Consider the following 20,577-nt stretch of genomic DNA (forward strand, 5'->3'; position numbering starts at 1 on the left):
ATGGATGCATCATTGAAGAACGAGACGCAAGACTTCATATTTCCTCCGGAGCTGATTATTGTAAGTGGAAAGATGTTATAAGTATGCTTGTGATTTCTTAACACGCGAAAGGGTGTGAATTTGAGAACACATTTACTGGTTCATACAAACTCGAGGACTTAATGAAAGAATCTACCGATATAGAATATCAGGTAATATTTTTCCATTCGTCCATTTACAGACTAATGAGGCCATATTAAAGAAAAGGCTTATGTGCACTGGTCCTCGTGTCACGTGGATCCGACCAACATCCTTACTCGATGCTTTGATGATTAAAAAACTGTGCCCGGAAATAAAATTTATTGCAGGTTACAATGACATAGGTAAGAACAAAAACCATTTTACCCTACCATCGGTGTATTGTTATCCAAGCGACTTTGAAGGGACGTCCGCTGTAACTTTAAGTAATTTTTTTTTAGTATTTTTGGTCTGAGTATCAGCTACGCTTTCTTATCTTAATCCCTATATCAAGCTTAAATGCCAAGTATTCTGATTGTCATCACTGCCTATGTATATAAAATGACCATTGTTTTGGTGACAAATGATTGCGGATGTCAAAACAGTTTTTCAACAGTGACAACTGGGTATATCATTTAAGTTCGGCGATTCAGACAAGAAACTGCAGTTGCTACAAGGAATAAAAACAAACTGTTAAAATAGCCAAAATGTTAAGTTAATGGACCTTTAACATGAATTGTGGAGTATATAGATTATACTACCATCCTAGATTTGAAACATCAGTGGATTCCCACAACTTTAATATTTCATACATACACACACACACACACACACACACACACACACACACATATATATATATATATATATATATATATATAATATATATATATATATATATATATATTTCTACCCATCAATTACCGAAGCTGTACTTCTTAAATCTATCAAATTCGCACGCAGCGAAATATATCCATATCCTTGACAGCTATATCAACATCATTATGCATGCCAAAACAATCGCTACTCTTCGATAATGACACCCACTGGGTCAAACGCGATGGTAAGAAAAATCTTTTCGATATAATGATGGGTTCGTTTGATGGCGCTGAGTGCTGTACTCTTGTAGGTCTTCACGTTCTCAACATCCAGAAAGATCAAATCGGATTATACCGAGATGACGGCTTGGGTGCCTTCAAAAACATCACAGGCGGCCAAGCAGAAAGAATAAAGAAAGACTTTACAAACATATTTCGCTACCTCGATCTCAAAATAACTATTGAAGCAAACCAAAAAATAGTAAATTCCTAAGACATTACACTAAATCTTTGCCTGGGAAAATACTACCCTTACAGAAAACTGAATGATCAAACTTTTATGATCACATGCTGTCTAACCACCCCCAACAATAATCAAACACATCCCAGAGTCGATCAGTAAACGTATATCCACAATCTCAAGCGATAAGGAAGTCTTTCAAAACGCAGCCCCTTTCTACAATGATGTACTAGAGTCATGCGGTTACGACGAACAATTGGAGTACACAACTACCAAACAAACGCGGGAAGCTAAACGAACAAGGCAGCGTAATGACATTTGGTTCAACCCTTCGTATAGTAAATTTTCATGTACCATATAGGGTTCGAACCATCAACTTACCGCACCTAATCGCGTAGCGAAGACGCACCACGTTAGACCGTTGAGCTACATCTTGACCTCAAAAAAAAGTCATTCAACAGCCCAACTAGATGTTCAATCTAACGTGTTACGCCATCACACAGTGAGAGTTCGAACAGAACCAAATACAAACACACACATAGACACATACAAACGTATGCAAGTACAAATCACAGCAAATGCTGTAACTGGGCTTCAGATAGCCTCGGGGACAATGCTGTCCACCAGCAGAACTATCAACCAGGACAGAAAATTTTCATGTACCATATAGGGTTCGAACCATCAACTTACCGCGACTAATCGCGTAGCGAAGACGCACCACGTTAGACCGTTGAGCTACATCTTGACCTCAAAAAAGTCATTCAACAGCCCAACTAGATGTTCAATCTAACGTGTTACGCCATCACACAGTGAGAGTTCGAACAGACACAAATACAAACACACACATAGACACATACAAACGTATGCAAGTACAAATCACAGCAAATGCTGTAACTGGGCTTCAGATAGCCTCGGGGACAATGCTGTCCACCAGCAGAACTATCAACCCAGGACAGAAAATTTTCATGTACCATATAGGGTTCGAACCATCAACTTACCGCACCTAATCGCGTAGCGAAGACGCACCACGTTAGACCGTTGAGCTACATCTTGACCTCAAAAAAGGTCATTCAACAGCCCAACTAGATGTTCAATCTAACGTGTTACGCCATCACACAGTGAGAGTTCGAACAGACACAAATACAAACACACACATAGACACATACAAACGTATGCAAGTACAAATCACAGCAAATGCTGTAACTGGGCTTCAGATAGCCTCGGGGACAATGCTGTCCACCAGCAGAACTATCAACCCAGGACAGAAAATTTTCATGTACCATATAGGGTTCGAACCATCAACTTACCGCGACTAATCGCGTAGCGAAGACGCACCACGTTAGACCGTTGAGCTACATCTTGACCTCAAAAAAAGGCCATTCAACAGCCCAACTAGATCTTCAATCTAACGTGTTACGCCATCACACAGTGAGAGTTCGAACAGACACAAATACAAACACACACATAGACACATACAAACGTATGCAAGTACAAATCACAGCAAATGCTGTAACTGGGCTTCACATAGCCTCGGGGACAATGCTGTCCACCAGCAGAACTAGTAAAAGCGTCCAAACAAATGTCGGGAAACAGTTTCTCCGCCTTCTTGAAAAACATTTCCCAAAGAACACAAGCTTCACAAAATCTTTAATAAAAACAGTGCCAAAGTGAGCCATAGCTGTATGCCTAACATAACAACCATTTTTAGGTCTCAAAACAAAAGGCTAACTGAAAACAATAACGCGGAAACAACCAAAAGATGTGCAACTGTCGGATGAAATCCAAATGTCCGACGCGGAAACAACCAAAAAGATGTGCAACTGTTGGATGAAATCCAAATGTCTGCTCCAATGGTCTTGCCAATCAAAAAACATCGTCTACAATGCTAAAGTCACAGCAAACGACGGGTCAGCTATGAATTACATTGGTCTGTCTGAAACCGCATTTAAAATTAGATTCAGCAATCATTGTCAATCCTTCTCGAAGAAATCATACGAAAACAGCACAGAATTATCCAAACATATGTGGAAGCTTAAATCTCAGCAACAACCATTTGTAACCACGTGGGCTGTATTATCCTCCGCGACAGAATACAATAATTCTACAAAAAGGTGTCATCTCTGTTTGTCTGAAAAGCTCAATATAATCACTGCAAACAAATCTACGCTTTAGAATAAACGGTCGGAGCTAGTTTCTAAATGTCGTCACGAGAATAAGTACTGCCTACCACTTTTTTGGCCACCTCTTAGCAATGGTACGCTCCAAATCTCCTGATAAAAGGCTTGACACGTCAACTAGCTAATCCACTCGCCTGAAGATTACGTATGCATGAAACACTGTGTTGCGAGGTCTTAGTTTCTACTTTAGACAATATATATATATATATATATATATATATATATATATATATATATTATTTTGGACTTTATTTTGGACTTAAATATTTTTGTACAATGTTTGGTAAGCTATATGAAGAGAAGCTTATTCCAAAATATTATCGTTTCACAGTTGAATTATAATAGGTCATATATACACACACATCGATGTCGTCCATGTTTTAAAACCATAAATTTACCTTAGCAAGGCATCAAAGTCATTGCTTCTGTTAAATACAAACATATGGAGCTTACACTACTGTGAAAAATATATAAAACTTAGATTAACTGTACAAATAGAAGCTTATTCAATAACTTTTTCATTGCAGAGTTTAAATATAATGAGTCATACACACATTGTACAATCTCATTACTACATCTCAGAAGTCTTTGTTTCAAACCATAAATATGCCCCTTAACAAGGCATTAAAGTTATTGAGTATTGCTAAGAACATCAAAAGTACACCTGGAGAATTTTCTCATAAGCATATTAGCTAATTTGTAGAAAGATCTAATCTTTTGTTCAATACCGTCATCTTCACGAAAGTGATCATAAAGAACAAAACCCAAATGCTTCTTCTTTGTTACAAATGATAATTTAACTCCATTCGGATACACAGAAGGAAGCCGACGAACCATAGAAGATTGTAATAATACACATACAATTGGTCTTTTCGTTATTAAATATAATATCATGAGTATCTCCAAAGTCACTGCAAACATTTCCCAACTTACGTTTATATATATATATATATATATATATATATATATATATATAATATATATATATATATATAGAGAGAGAGAGAGAGAGAGAGAGAGAGAGAGAGAGAGAGAGGAGAGAGAGGAGAGAGAGAGAGAGAGAGAGAGAAACACTGCCTATATATATAGCATAATATAAATTGTTTCAAGTAGAATATATATATATATATATATATATATATATATATATATATATATATATATATATATATATATATATATATATTTATATCAAGATATGAAATACTTAAAGCTGCCGTTTTCCATCCCAGATTCTGGGATCAGTGAGTTCTCCTCCCACATATTGTAATTTACGTTGTTTGGTAAACATACCGTTGCTGAGCGTTTAACTTTGTACAATGTTTGATTGACAGTGATATTCAAATTGTCAAGGGCGTCAGCTACCCTCGGCGTTCAGTTCTGTCACGCAGAATTCACATCAAAGCTTCCCAAAAACTTGGCCGTTTGATCTGAGGACTCTATACACACTGTTAAGATATATACGCTCCTGCATTGCAGCTCATTTTGTAATTTTCCTGGCAAAACAACGTAAAATGTCACATATTTGGAGCTCTCTGACGATATAAGTCGTTCAGAGTCTGTCATCGTAATGAGCGCCATTGTCTGTAATCCTCCTTTTGTAACCAATGGGCGTCGTTAACAGATTCGATAAATAGACTAGGTAGAGGCTAAATTATAGTTCTATATGTAAAATATAAACCAATAGTTGTCGAGAAGGAATAAGGAATGTTATACGTTCTCAAAATCAGTCTGTGTTATAAGGTAAGAAGTTTACCTTTAGAACAACTAAATCAGCATGATAGTTCAGATTGTTATGACCTCGTTTTCTATGTGTTTTTTCAATTACATACATTAGCAAACTGAAGCTTCCATTTACGCCTTACTGAAGTTTAAATTGCTTTTGGTTTTCTGACCCATAAGTAAGAGAGGTATTTATGAAACTATGAGGTAGACAGCGCCAATAATTGTGGGAAAACGCATGAGGCTTTTATAATGTTATCACGTTTGTTGAGGATTGTCTAATATTTCCAATGCACTCGTAGGTTTGCATGTATTACTGGACAAGACAAGCCACGCCATCATGATGCCAGTGTCTCATCTGGAAGAACTGGGTAAGATTGTCATCACGGAAGACTGTATCAGGATTGGTGCTGCAGTGCCTATGGCAGATATCATCAATACATTTGCTGAACTCATATCAGAACTCCCAGGTAACAGTGATTGTAATAACGATTTTAGATGCTGATGTCCAAAAACGTTTGGTCTGAAACATTACACAATGGCCCATGTAGACAGCACGCTGTCTTCTATCGATAATCAAATTATAAATGTACCTTCTCTTCGAAGGATATTGTAGCATACCTTTCTCTGTCCTGCATTTTGGCGCATACAATGTATTGCTTGTATATACACTGCTTTTTCTTTAAATGTCAATATCACCGTATAAATAAAAAAGGGACTTATGTCACCCTCTGTTCATCTATACATGTAGATCAATGTTAAACTTCAAAGTTTGACTGAACGTTGGGTCTGAACTAGTTGAGACAAAATCAAAATTACTGCAGATAGTTTTTGCTGTAAAATATAAGCGATGAATGTGATTGCATTCAATGCCTGTTAACGCAACCATATTTCGTGTTACTTCGTACTCACTAAAACCTAATTTGTAATCATGTAAAACACTGGCGAGTATTTAAGCCTTTATAACATATTCATGCTTGGCTTGCCTGTCAATAATCTTGCAACCAGGCATACTGGCAAACCAGGGAGAGTACCATTATACCTTGCTGCTTAGTTGCAGGTCAGGAATGTAAGCCATGTTCATTTTCGGGCAGATGGTAAGATAGCGGAAGTCAGTTGACATCGCCGAAACGTTTTCTGGCACACACACATTTCATGCAGGGAACAAGTGATTTGTTTAATTAGAACAAACACCAGATGCAGATGTTCCACATAAGACATGCCACATCACTGAACTAATTATAACTAATAGACTCTCAAGTTGCACGCATGATGACACACTGGCTCGTCTTCTGTGAAGTTAATTGAGGCGGCATGGGAAATATAAGATGTCTGGTGTTTGTTCTAATTAAACACATCGTTTGTTCTCTACATGACATGTGTGTGTGGCAGACAACTATCGGTGAGCCCAAATGATTTAAAAAAAACGTTTGTTCCCTGCATGAAATGTGTGTGTGCCAGACAACACATCGGCTAGCTCAAATGACTTCTGCTGTAGGGTCTGGCCATTTTTTACTCCTTAATCAAGATGTACGACACTGTTTTGAAAACTTTTCATAACCAGCAAATCAAGTTTTCTTCAGTGGTTTTTGGGAGAGGGTGGTTAAAGCCCTTGTAAAAAGTATACTGAGAAATACTCCTGTGTTGATTATTATTGTATAAATGCATGAAAAGAGAAAAATGTTAAATACGTTATCCATTAATACACATAGTGAAATGAACAAAACACATAAAATAAATACATCATATACATTTAATTATAGAACATCAGAAAGCATGAAAGGTTGCACCTGTAAAGTGCACGTGTGCATATCCCTCCACTCTAGTAATAGGGACATTTACTGACAATTAATGACCCAATAGTTTCATATCTCCTGTTGAAGGTAAAAATTTGGTATAACAGATACTAAGAGGGTAAAGGCACAATCCAGGACACTCATTTCTTTCTAGAATATTAAGGTAATTGATTAGCGATGGCACAGCAGTTCGTGAGGAATACAAAGCGGTCTATGTAGAAAATACTGCTTTTCAGACTACGAGCTTCGATCGTGATGATAAAATACTATAATTAGTTGGCGTATGCATTCAAGCATTTACTTTTGATGTGCATACAACTCCCATTCGGCAACTAGGTGAAAGAAGAGTTATTTACTTGTGGACTGCTGATCCCAGCGAATCCAAGACATAACAATAACACAGAAGCCAGGGATTTTATACAGCCAAATATACCAGCCAATAGTTCACCTGTTTAGTCAGATGTTTATACAGTGCCTGCACCTATAAAAGAAAAGGGAACTTTTAATAAAATGTATGGAAAACATAAACAAGGAACACTTGTACAAATCGAAATAAGATGTGCAGATTTATAGGGGTGATCTGATTATTTCAATTAAAGGCGAAGCGATTCAAACTCACGATGGCCAGCTAAATAGTTTTAGATTATCAGCAAACCAAGCGGTTGTAACAGTGGTGCAATTATACGACAGTTTATTGCAGTTAAGTACATAGCGAGCAGATAATTTATACATTTAACATCGCCTCGCTCGCCTGTACACAAAGCAAACAACGACAAAAAAACATGTGGCCTGCTGAAACTTTGGTGTTTCATGCAAGGCTAGTCCGTAAGCTCTTTCTTGACATTTCAAGCAAAGAGATTTTGTAGCGTACATACATACGTACGTACCTAAATACGTAAGTACATACAACATAAATACGTACGTACGTTGAAATCTCAAGAAAGAGTTTGCGGATAAATGTCTGTCTGTCTGTCTATCTATCTGTCTGTCTGTCTTTAGTATGTATGTATGTATGTATGTATGTATGTATGTATGTATGTATGTATGTATGTATGTATGTATGTATGTATGTATGTATGTATGTATGTATGTATGTATGTATGTATGTATGTATGTATGTATGTATGTATGTATGTATGTATGTATGTATGTATGTATGAAGTACGTACGTACGTACGTACGTACGTATGTATGTATGTATGTATGTATGTATGTATGTATGTATGTATGTATGTATGTATGTATGTATGTATGTATGTATGTATGTATGTATGTATGTATGTATGTATGTATGTATGTATGTATGTAAGTATGTATGTACGTACGGATGGATGGAGGGATGGACGTACGTACATGCATACATACATACATACATACATACATACATACATACATACATACATACATACATACATACATACATACATACATACATACATACATACATACATACATACATACATACATACATACATACATACATACATACATACATACATACATACATGCGCATGCTATAAAAGACTGGTTCCTACAACACACGGGTACTATACGCACTATCACGTATGCTTGAACCATTGAAATTTGATTTCAGAATCGGAAACGTACATTTTGAAGGGACTGAAGCAAATAATGGTGAATGTTGCTGGACCTCAAACAAGAAACACTGCTGTAAGTGCAAAGATTTTCCAATGATTTTTGAATTTTTTTGTATGCGTGAATGACTGTGAAACAAGGAATTCGAATGCGCTATGATACAAATAACACCATATGTGAAAAATTAGACTTAGAAATATGTGGACTTCTACTAATGTGCTGATACATGTGCATTTCTTTATCGCTATCAAGTGATAACATTTAAAGAGCAATGAGCGGCATTTTAAATGGGAAAAGTTATATTTTGAGCCTAGAAATGGTTTCCATGGAAGCATGTAACGTTAAAATGAACACGATATTTGTGCTTTTGCACCGAATGCACATGTACCCTCGACTCAGTACGAAATTTTATTCATATTAAATTTGATGCCTTTATTGAACAAAAGAAAAACTTTTCAAAAATTAAATGGTAAACATAGGAATTGAGAGGAAGGAAATTGATATCATGTTTGGTCTTTTCAATCCAAAGTACCTTTGCAGTGAAATTTTCATTGCAATCGCACTTACAGCCAAAGTCACTTGATGAGAACAAACACCTGACGTCTAACACAAGACATGGCGCCTCACTAAACTAATTATCGCTGATAAACAAGAGTCGTGATGCTTAACCTCGAGCTCACACTGCGGCTTAATTGTCTTCTCGCTCTGAAGTCACAAGCACAGTATCACATGCAGTATCAAACGTACTCCGATTAAACCAAGCACAGTAGAGCTGTTTGTCTGTGAGGTCACAGATCTTGTTGAGGGTGAATATCATGTTGTATAAAGTCTAAATTAGACTTTTATGATTACCAGGCAAGTTTTACAGTACTTCTGCCTTTATTGGAAGTATTAACAAATCATTTGTTCCTTCATGAAAATTTACTTCATTTTAAACATTTTCAACACCATTTCATGTCGGGGTATTGTTCTATTTCTACTCACGTGTGTAACCAACGTGAGTAAAGGTTTAGCCATGTCCGTGTGTCTGTCTATATACACGATATCTCAAGACCGGCTGAACGGATTCGAGTCAAATTTGGTGGACAGGTATCATTTGCCACTGGCAAAAATTGATTAGATTTATTGGGTGTTGCTTATCAAAGATCAATTTTCATATAATGGTTTCCTATGGAGACAGTAATGACAGTGTGGACATATATCAAGAAACACTGCAATAATTTTCATGAACCTTCTAACCGATGTCAGTCTCACAGCATTATAATGATACTATGAGTGCTATATCAATTATCTGCTAATTCGCATATTTAATGAACCTTTGTAATTAGTAGTATAACTCTGAAAATACTGAACCAAATTTGACGAAACCTGCTACAAATATTGATCTGATAGACATCTCATTGTACTGTGAAGCATTGAGACGTGTAAAATTCATTAACTGCTCATTTGCACAATAAATGAAGTTTGGTAATTAGTGACATAACTCAGAAACAACTGCACCAAATGACATGAAACCTGCTACAGATATTGATCTGACAGATACCTGACTGTTCTGTGGAGCATTGAGCAATGCATAGTTAATAAACTGCTCATTTGCATATATAATGAACTTTGTAATTAGTGATATAAATCCCAAATTACAGCACCAAATGTCATGCGACCTGCTACAGATATTGACTTGACAGACACCTTACTGTTCTGTGAAGCATTGAGCTGTGCAAAGTTAAGGTAGCGGGAAAGGCTATTTTTGATTCCAAAAACATCTGGCTAAAAAATTGTTTTAGCAAGTTAAGATAATGATACAGACTTCAAACTTTCAGTGTAGCTTTGATGTATATTATATATCATCAGGAAAATGTATAAGTTTAAAATCACCAAAAAATTATGAAATTTGATACCTTTGAAAAATACTTAGTAATTTTTTCATATTTTCAAGTTTAAATTTTTATTTCACATTTATTCTTGATTTTAAATTGAATTACCATAGTATGCATATAAACAAGACTTTATACGGCATGTTTTCCATGTGGATAACTCCGTTATGATAATATCCATCTTTACAATCAAATTTTGAAGACGTGTTGCATGCAAACCGCCCTTAACAGGAAAAAATCATGCCGTACATTTGTCAAAAATAACCTTTAAAATGTCTGTGAAAAAGTTGAGTTTTGTATTTTGTTTAGTTTGCTAGAAAATTTAATCTAAAGAACATAAAAAACAGCTATTTTGCTGAAATTTCTAATATTAGGCTATTTTTATGCATGTCTCTAGAGGTCATTAGGATATATTTTGTAATAAGTCATATAACTCAGAAACGACTGTAGTAAATGTTATGAAACCTGCTCGAGAGATTGCTTCAACAGGTTCCTGACTGTTCTGTGAAGCATTGAGCAGTGTCAAGTCAATTATTTCAGTAAAATATGCTAGACTGCTTATTTACTTAAATTCTTATTTGTGTATTAGTCATCTATCAACATACATGAGCATATTCAGTTCTTATCTGGTCTATATATGTTTAAGTTAGAAAAGTATTGTTTGCGCCAATTTTGTTTATGATAGCCAATGGCAATGTTAACAGTTTTGTTGCATCAGTGCAATCATTCTATTATCTGTTCTGTTGATTTTTGAGTTTTATACAGTATCTTTGAGTTGTGTGTTGTAAACAGTAAATTAGGATTATTGCGAATTCACACACATTTGCTTGGTTTAATCAGTGTACGTTTTGATGTAGAATGTGTCACTGTGGTTGTAACTTGAGAGAGAGAACACAATTTTCATTAAGTGTCGTGAAAATGCATATGAACATGAGTAAAATCGACTTGGTGAACTGTTTTTAATTACACTTGTAAGGAAAGCCTGCATCGCATTACACTTGAAGTGATCACTGGCTGATACAGATCATTGTGGTTGTGTTTACGTAAAATATCAGTTAGTCTACACTGGTTCTTCGTTTATCAGCTATTATTAGTTCAGTGAGGCGGCATGTCTTGTGTTGGCCGTCTGGTGACTTTTTAATTTAAGGTAGCGATGCATGTTTAAAGGCGATTTTTGCCAAATTTCACTTTTTTACATAAATGGGTAGGGCTGATACTGCCACTCATTATGTTACACGCGTATTGGTGAAAAGGGTGACGGATCGTCTTAAAACTGCGCATTTCTAAAATAGTTGACCATAGAACACCTGCATTATGTGTTTGTTTTCGGTGTTTTTCTCGATTTCTTTTTTTACCTTTTTGTACAACTTCAAAAGAATTTAACTTCGCTTTGCGTCGGCCGAATTGTCCAAAAATTTCTCATGTGATTGTATAGATATCGTACATAAAAACGGATTTTGATTTTGTCGATAAGAGGCTCCACGCTTAAATATCGTGATTCATATCGATTTTTTTCCGAACTTTCAACTTCCGAGTTCTGTCATTCGTGAATGAAAGCAGATAATACCAAACAAAAAATCTGTTTTTTCCAAGTGAGCTCTAGTTTTGAATAAGATATTAATTTTAAGAAAGTGACATAAACTTTTTGACCTAAATTCTTTTGAATGAAATAATAGCAAAATTGAGTTTTTTTACCCCAAAAACATGCCCATGTCTGAATACAAATAAATTTTTCAAACCATAATAAATTTCAGATATTCAACTTTCAGAAAATGTATGTTTATTGGGGTTTCCTCTTTGTCTTCCATGAGAATTACGCCTTTGAAAAAAAAATCGTGCAGCAACATGCATTGCTACCTTAACAAATCGTTTTTTTCCCCTGTATGAATTGTGTGTGTGTTTGTGTGTGTGTGTCTGTCAGGCAACGTATAGACGAGCTTAACTGGCTTTGGCTGAATTATTATCCCTATTATTATTTTTATTTAATCATAATTAAATTCTTGTTATGTTCTCTGTAAACACTTACTACATTTAATTTACATTGGATATTTAGTAATTATTCACCAAAATGCATTCACCTCACAGTATCTAATATTCTTATCAATTTACTGTTAATTGAGTTCTTGTATTTTTTGGTATTCTTATGTAGACATTGGGTGGCCATATTGTTGCAGCTCTCGTGACTTCGATATCATCCCGTCACTTATTGCAGCAGAATGCTGTGTAGTCGTTGCCGGGAACAAAGGTAAACTTAGGGGGTGGAGTCGTCCAAATGCCCTCTCCTAGGGATGTGATCAGGTGTTTGTCAGCTTGCTTTAGTGAAAGTACAAAGGTTACTTCTTTGCTAGCCTCCTGTAGATATCACAAATAGGCTTATCCACTATGTATATTCACTAAAAAACTGTACATTATTCATTCTAATGCAAAGCAGTAAATGCTTCTTTATTTCACAGTCTTTTGTAACACTACCTATTTAGTAAATGCATAGTTAATACCAAATAACTCCAAATGCTAGCTTTATTTTCAGTATTTTTGTTCTGTGTGTCAACTCCAATTCCCACTTTATTCCCTATACCATTGACACTAGACTGAAAGATCCGTCGCTCGAGGGAGTTCTCTGTGCTCCGCCTAGATGAGGAAGCACAGAGAACTGATACACTCGTACATGAATACATACCCGTTACGAAGAATCTCAATATAGCCTGTATATGAGTAATTACCGTTGTTGTTGTCGCTAGATGTATTCAGGTCTGGTTCAGAAATCAATTTCCCACAACGATATTGCCTGTTGTTCAGATAGCTGCTGTGTTGAGACACTAAGTATTTTGCATTATTGACGCTTCTGGAGTAGCACAAAAATTTGCAATTGCTTTAAGGAGCATGAAGGCAGACGGAAAAGCCCAACCTTAGCGATACCAGGGTTTTATGTCACAGTTTTGTGCACTGAAACTCAAAAAGACTGACAGCAGAATTTTAAAATAAACGTAGAGGTGCTGAACGTTCATACTGATAGGTAGACCTGTGGTGAAACGTGATGTACAGAAAATAACATTTGTTATCTAACCTGCAGCTATTCAGTATTTAAAGGGACAAGAACAGTGCCCATAGCATTTTTAATGTTGTTTCCAAGGGTATTCATGGTTAAACAATATATAGGCTTTTGCCGCAAGCGAGTCAATTTACCAAGAGTAAAAGCAATCCGTCAAAAAACTACTATTACAACAACGGATTAACAACTAAGGCCTACCCACACAAAAATTGGCTATATTTTTAACCTATAATATCTATAGGTTATCGCACGATTAACGGAGCGTGCCTCTGATGATAAAAAGTGTAGCGATATATCCCGTAAACGCACCGTTACGAGGTGCGATAACCGACTTATACCACGACTTTTGGGTGTTTTGGGCATTTTCAGAATCGAAGACGTGTTTGAGCGCATTACGCCACGCCCGCATTTATTTGAATTTATATATTCAAAATAACATCTGCAACAAGTCGTCAGTAGAAATTCCCTTGTGGAGTAATGGAGATGGTAGGGACTTAATACAAACAAGGTCCCTGGTTCGAATCCTAGCATAGATTTTGGATGTTTTTTTCAAGGATAACAAAATTTGTAAAATAGAAATCAAAGTTCATCCAAACATACACTTTAAAAAGTGTGGCGAGATATGATATCACCACACTTTCAAACATAAAAAGTGTGGTGATATATGATATCACCACACTTTCAAACAGTGAAAGAGATCGTTATGGTAAATAAGAGACATGGTTGAAACAATGGGCACGAGGCCAATAGTGGTATAACTAAATGAAAGAACAGCAGAATGAATGAATGAATGAATGAAAGCAGAAATGGTTTGATCATGTCTGCTACTTCTGACATTTGCTTCGTTTACTGTTTATGCAAACCACAGGCCTCAGCCAGAAAAGTATTGCAGCAGAAGACTTCTTTTTACTAGATAGGAAAGTCGCCATTCAAGCTGACGAAATTGTGTTGTCAGTTACCATTCCTCTTACAAAGCAGGTAAGCTAATTCTAGAGTGGTCCAGGTTTATAATGGAAACGTGGCATATTTCTATAGTTGTCGCAGGTAGATGTATAACAAAATGGTATATTTTCACTCATTTAAAGTCTAATAAGCTTCAGAGTGTCTATTATTATTGTGCATATGTACATTTAGGAAGTGTGCAATTGTGTTTTTTTGTGATTTAAGCTTGGTATATTCCTTGTTTTTAAGACTTCATGTTGTATCAATATCCATTATTACTAGAATGAAATTTTCGCGGCATTTTCTACACATACTCCTCATCGGCGGGATGATGAAGTCGACCATGTCAACGCAGGTATGCGAGTTCGATTTACAAGCACTGGTGATGCCGTTGAAGACCTACACATACGCTATGGCGGAATTGGATTGATTGCAGCCAAGAAAATTAAGGATGATATATGCGCTCTGAATAAAAGGTAGAAACGGTTAATCTAATATTCTCCAAATTCAAACTTCGCTATAAATGACGTTTTTCATTAACAATCCATTAATTCTATCGCCTCAGAACAAGACTTAGTGTTTCGCTCTTTACTTCACTTTAATTGCTACTTCCCTCTCAATCAATATGCGAGTTCTACCATTACTCTTCATGCATAAACAAGTTCTGACTGCTTCACGTGATCTTACAATATTACTTTGATTGTAATGTGTATAACAATATATTCTCTCTTAAAACAGTATCGTACGACATTTTGAAATACCTATGATAAATAAATAAATAAATAAATAAATAAATAAATAAATAAATAAATATATCTATATATATATATATAATATATATATATATATATATATATATATATATATATATATATATATATATATATATATATATATATATATGCTTCCCACGTAGCAAGCCTTATGTTGGGGAGACCTGGTATGTACGATTTTGGTGGCAGGTGGCTAAAATGCGATAATAGGTACTTGTTTTTGTGACGATATTTAGAAACAATCTCCTAGCGTTTGTTCAATAGCGTAGATTTGTTCGTGGAGATTATACAGAGCTTTTCGGACAAAGAAAGATTACATTTCTTTGTTGTGTTGTGTGGTGCCTTCGAAGATAAGATTGACCATGTTGTAACAAATGGTTGCTGTTTAGACTTAAGCTTCCATATGTATTTTGATAATTCTGTGATGTTTTCGTACAATTTCTTTAAGGATTGACAATGGTTATAATACCTAATTTAAATTCGGGTTCAGGTAGACCAATGTAATCCATAGCTGACCCACCATTCTCTGTGCCCTTCGCATTGTAGACGATGCTTTTTGATTGGCAATAATACGATTTGATTTTATCATATTTCTATGCAAGGGTGTTGAGGACGTATAAACAGATCGTTTTCGCCACCTCAGCGCCGTCAAACGCCCCCATACTTACGTCGAAAAGGTTTTATTGCTATCGCGTTTGACCGAGGGTTTCTTGTTATCGAAGAGCAGTCTGTCGGGGATATGGACGAATTGCATTGCAAATTCGATCGATTTAAGCAGTGGAGTTTCAGTAATTGATAGGTAGAAATTAACAATATCAAATGCACTAAAGGTTTATTCTCTTTGTTATGCAAGTTTTTGAAACCAGTCTATTAAGGAAGCAGAATTCGCCATTGATTCAAAGCCGCGTGTAATTTCACTTGATTGGTGATTCTGTCAAGAATTTGTTTACTTACCTCACCCATTTCGCATTTCGTCGGGTTGATAAGCCGTTATATCTGGTTGTTCATAAACTTCTCTTTGTTGTCTTTTTTGAAAGCTTGAAAGCTTGCTTTTGCGCTAGTATATCTACCCTGTCATCTATGTTAAGTTCTACAGCAATCATCTAACTTCCGTATTGTATACGTGGGTCTTGCCAATCTAAAAGCATCGTCAACAATGCGGAGGTCACACTGAAAGATGGGTCAGCTATGAATTACATCGCTCTATCTGAACCCGAATTTAAATTTAAATACTGTAACCATTGTCAATACCTTGGACATATTCAATGTTATTTGGAAGCTTTCACAATATTATATATTACTTTTATGGAACGGCTTAAAGACACCCACTTGTTATAAAAGGAAGGTTACATACAATGACGCTCATTACGTTGACAGACACTGAACGAGTAACATCATCAGAGAGCTCCAGAAATGTGGAATTTTATGTTATTTTGAGAGGAAAATTACAAATGAGCATGCAATTTAGAAGCGTATATATCAAATCGATTCTAAATTGTTAAGAAAGATGTGCGATTGTTCGAACTACCTGAAATAGTAATTTGATCTTGAACGTTTCACTTTTAAACCGTTTAAATTTTTTAAAAACTGTTTTGAACGTAAGTAAGACTTGCATTTCTACAAAGGCTTATTATCATATCACATAGAATGTATAGGATATGTGCATCAATTGTGTGAGTTTTCTTGATAGGGTTGTCTCTGGTGGTGCAGATACCGCCTTCAAAATGTCTTTTTACCCAGTATCAGGGGATAGCTCGATGTGAATCTCGATTGCGGGGAATCTATACTCGCATACCACAGGTGACATTGTCCTGGAGTCGCTGACATTGGGGAACTCGGTTCGATGATAGTTCGGTTCTTGGCAACAGTGGGCAGGGACGTCCGTCAACCAACTGTGAAACTTTAGGGAATTATTCGGGGACATTTCACTCCCTTGCGGGTAGAGCATCTCACCTGGCGACGAGAGGTGACTGGCGACCCAAGGCCAGTCTTCGTACTGGAAATTCGGACTCTCCGCCATGGCATATCTCTGGTGAAAAGAATTACTTCTGGGGTGATATTATCGTAGCTGTTGTAGTTGAACTAAAACAGTGAGGACTGAGATTGGATTTTTATCGCCAAGTTAAAATGAATTTTATGTTGGCGCCAATATTAGAGTTTTGCCTAGCAACTAAATTGACCCTCATTGATCATTATGGCACAGTGATTACAACCCAACTGGACTTCATGAAAAAATAGAAATCATGCGTTACCACGTTATCTATTTTGTTGTATTTAGGATGTGGGATGAAATGCTTCTAGAAGAGGTATACAAAATTATCCGTAAGCATTCAGACGTCATAATTACATCTACCAAAGTTATCATTGAGGAAGGCGCTATGAAGGATACAGAGGAGTTTCAACTCATGACTATGAAGAATTACTTCTTCAAATTCTTTAACATGGTTATGCAAGAGATGGGAAAAGAGAAGATAGATAGAAATCAGCGGATGGGGTTGTCTCCTCTCCGTACCATCAAAGGAACACAAACATGGCAGGTATGAAACTTAATTTAGGTTCACTCGATCTAACACCCTAAGTAACACGTAAAGGAGCAGCTGTTCAATATCTTCTGTTTGATTTTCTTTACCCCTTTGTCGAATGTCTTTTGTTTTATGTCAGTGCTAGACTGCACTTGCGACAATTACGTGTTGATGTAATGTTTGTTAAAGGCCAGGGACTTGGTCCCTGGGATCAAGTTTGTTCAAGACTAAAAGAGGATTATGGAGGAGTCATAACCTTTTGTTCTCCATTCAAATTGGTAATCTGGTGGGTAAATTTTTCAGCGAGACAATCTGGCGTCGACACAGGCCTTAAGATCAACTTTCTAACATACGCAAATCGATAATTAGGTCTCGTTAACGTAGTAGTCACTCGAAATATGACGCTTCATGTATCATCGCAGAACTGCATGAGGAATTTCACATGAAATCATTGACAGGTCTGTCATAGAACACATGTCTATAATGACCATTGTTCTAAAATGATGCGTTGTCGCAATCGCTTCCCAGTCCATGTGTTGTTCTTCCCTATCGAAACTTTCCGATTCCGATTGACAAGCTTTACGGGTATGCAAATAACCACATTATATATTTCAATGAGCCCCACAATACGACCCTTGAAGTTAAATTATAATCAACTGTCAGTGTTAGCAATTTACAACATTATAACATATTTACTAATTTCAAAGAGCATGATGTTATCTTTCTGACTCCGATAATAATGTCGGGAACCTTTGTCTTCTGATCTGCAAGATCTCTATGAAAGCCGTAATGGCATGGTAACGTTTTTAAAGGCATTTTATATTTATAAGGCAATGGATGATATCAACCTAGGATACAATGTTGGTATGCAAGTAGATTTGAAAGGGGGAAAAGGCAGTTGGTCCCATTTTGCCTCCCTCAAATGAGGGAGGCAGAGTGATAAAATCGTTCTACTATTTCTGTAGTTGTTTCGAAGCCAAACTTTAATGTAAGTGCCCATACTCTTGTCGAGAAAAATCAATTCCAAATGGCACCAACATCCAGCGCCGGGTTTCACCGTTTTAATTTTAATGCTGACACCATGCTGTAGTACACTGTGAGGCCAAGTTTGAAGAAACATTAAGTATTATAAAACCTCACGCAAAGCTAGACAACTTTAAGCCACATTCTTACCCATCTACAGGTGAAAAGAGTCTTGTTATCAGAACTGCGACCTCGAAATATTGTTACGATGTTTACTCAGTATGGGTCTAGCCCAATAACGTTGCCATATGCCTCATGCATAGCTGGCAATGAGTTATACTCCTACTTTCTATAAAAAAAAGTGGCAAATCAGTTTTGTCAGTATACCCAATTCCGTATTTAAGGCGTTTTGGGTGTTGACGCTGGCTTTACTCCTTAAAGGCACAAGCTCTGCGTTTTTGTATTTTTTTGATGATTTTAGTTTGAAACAAAAAGTATTACATGTTGTTGTGCTTACCTAGTGATGTGTAATGGCCAATTACTGCACTCGTGTGGTGAAGGGAACAGTGTGATTCATACATATAAATGTTTTCATAGTTGCAACTAAGAAAATGATGGTGAGACCCACCTTAAGCGGTCAGGGCCAACTCCAATTATAGCAACGCTGTAACACAATACGTTTTCTATGGGATTGACCAATCAAGAGTGCACCATCATGGCAACCTAAGCTTTGCATGTCTGCTCGACGCTCTGATTTGCATTCTTTGTCATGTGACAGGCATTTCAACATGGCTGTCAGTTTGAATCGACAGATTAAGGGACACTCCTTTACTTGAATGAATCGTCGTCACAGAAAAAGATAGAAGGCCATTACAGGTAAAATTTCTTAATAGGGGCAATTAAAAGGATGTTCAAGGGAAATTCAGTGGTATTTTGGAGAAAAAAATAATACCCCCAAACACAGAGCTTGTGCCTTTAAGTCATATCAAAGACAGACGAAAGTGAAAGTGGGCGCCATTTACTAAAAGAACTTATTTCTGGACGCGTATGTGGGCGCAAAATAATTATATTAGTGTTAATGAGTTTGTACCTCTAGTTACTCCATAGTGATAGTGATCTGTAAAAGGTTGCTTGGAAACAAACAAATGGAAGAAGATTGACATCATTCTTTCGCCATGTGGTCAGATTTAACTGTATCACAGCAGAAATTGATCCAGTGTTTTTTCACTTCAATAATTAAAGCCGTTGGGGTCGTATGATGCGATTCTGACTGTGGCTGTTGTGACTCTCGTGTCATCACATCACAGTAAAGACGGCATCGCACGCTGCTCTATCTTAATTCGAAAAGAAATTGGACCAGATATTACTGATTTTTTCTCCATGAAAATAAAAAAATGCTCAAAAGGAAACGGGATTTAGGATAATCTAAGTACCGAACAAACATACACAGAACGAAATTAGACAAGCATGGCCAAGTTTCTTTCGTTGCAAAATTTCAGCTGACATATTGAACTTGTACCTGTGTTTGTACGAACCCAGGGAGGTTTAAGTCCCCTCGACAACCAACACCAAGGACAGTCCTCAAATAATCTTGCCATGTAAAGATAGCCCTGCCGGATTTCCCTGAAGCTGTTATATAATCTTTGATTAAAATCTTGTATTTCGCAGACTCATACTGTAGGGGCAGTGGGAGAACCACTTCAAGATATATCATCTCGTCAAATTTCAACTGGTGAATCAAAATATCTAGATGACATTCCAAGAAGGGAAGGTAAGTGTAAATATATTTGTGTGTGTGTGTGTGTGTGTGTGTGTTTCTGTGTGTCTCTGAGAGAGAGAGAGAGAGAGAGAGAGAGAGAGAGAGAGAGAGAGAGAGAGAGAGAGAGAG

At 36.5% G+C, this 20,577-nt stretch overlaps 1 protein-coding gene across 1 annotated transcript in view; it reads left to right on the forward strand.

The window, feature by feature from the left end:
- Positions 1-20,577, forward strand: part of LOC139139922 (xanthine dehydrogenase/oxidase-like) — a 36,594-nt gene continuing 16,017 nt past the window's right edge. The window contains exons 1-7 of the mRNA XM_070708889.1: positions 1-60; positions 221-362; positions 5,477-5,644; positions 14,358-14,467; positions 14,714-14,907; positions 17,483-17,741; positions 20,358-20,460. Of these exons, the coding sequence (XP_070564990.1) occupies positions 1-60; positions 221-362; positions 5,477-5,644; positions 14,358-14,467; positions 14,714-14,907; positions 17,483-17,741; positions 20,358-20,460 (1,036 nt within the window). The remainder of the gene's footprint in view (positions 61-220; positions 363-5,476; positions 5,645-14,357; positions 14,468-14,713; positions 14,908-17,482; positions 17,742-20,357; positions 20,461-20,577) is intronic.

This window comes from Ptychodera flava, chromosome 9 (genome assembly GCF_041260155.1).
Source record: "Ptychodera flava strain L36383 chromosome 9, AS_Pfla_20210202, whole genome shotgun sequence".
Classification (NCBI taxonomy): domain Eukaryota; kingdom Metazoa; phylum Hemichordata; class Enteropneusta; family Ptychoderidae; genus Ptychodera; species Ptychodera flava.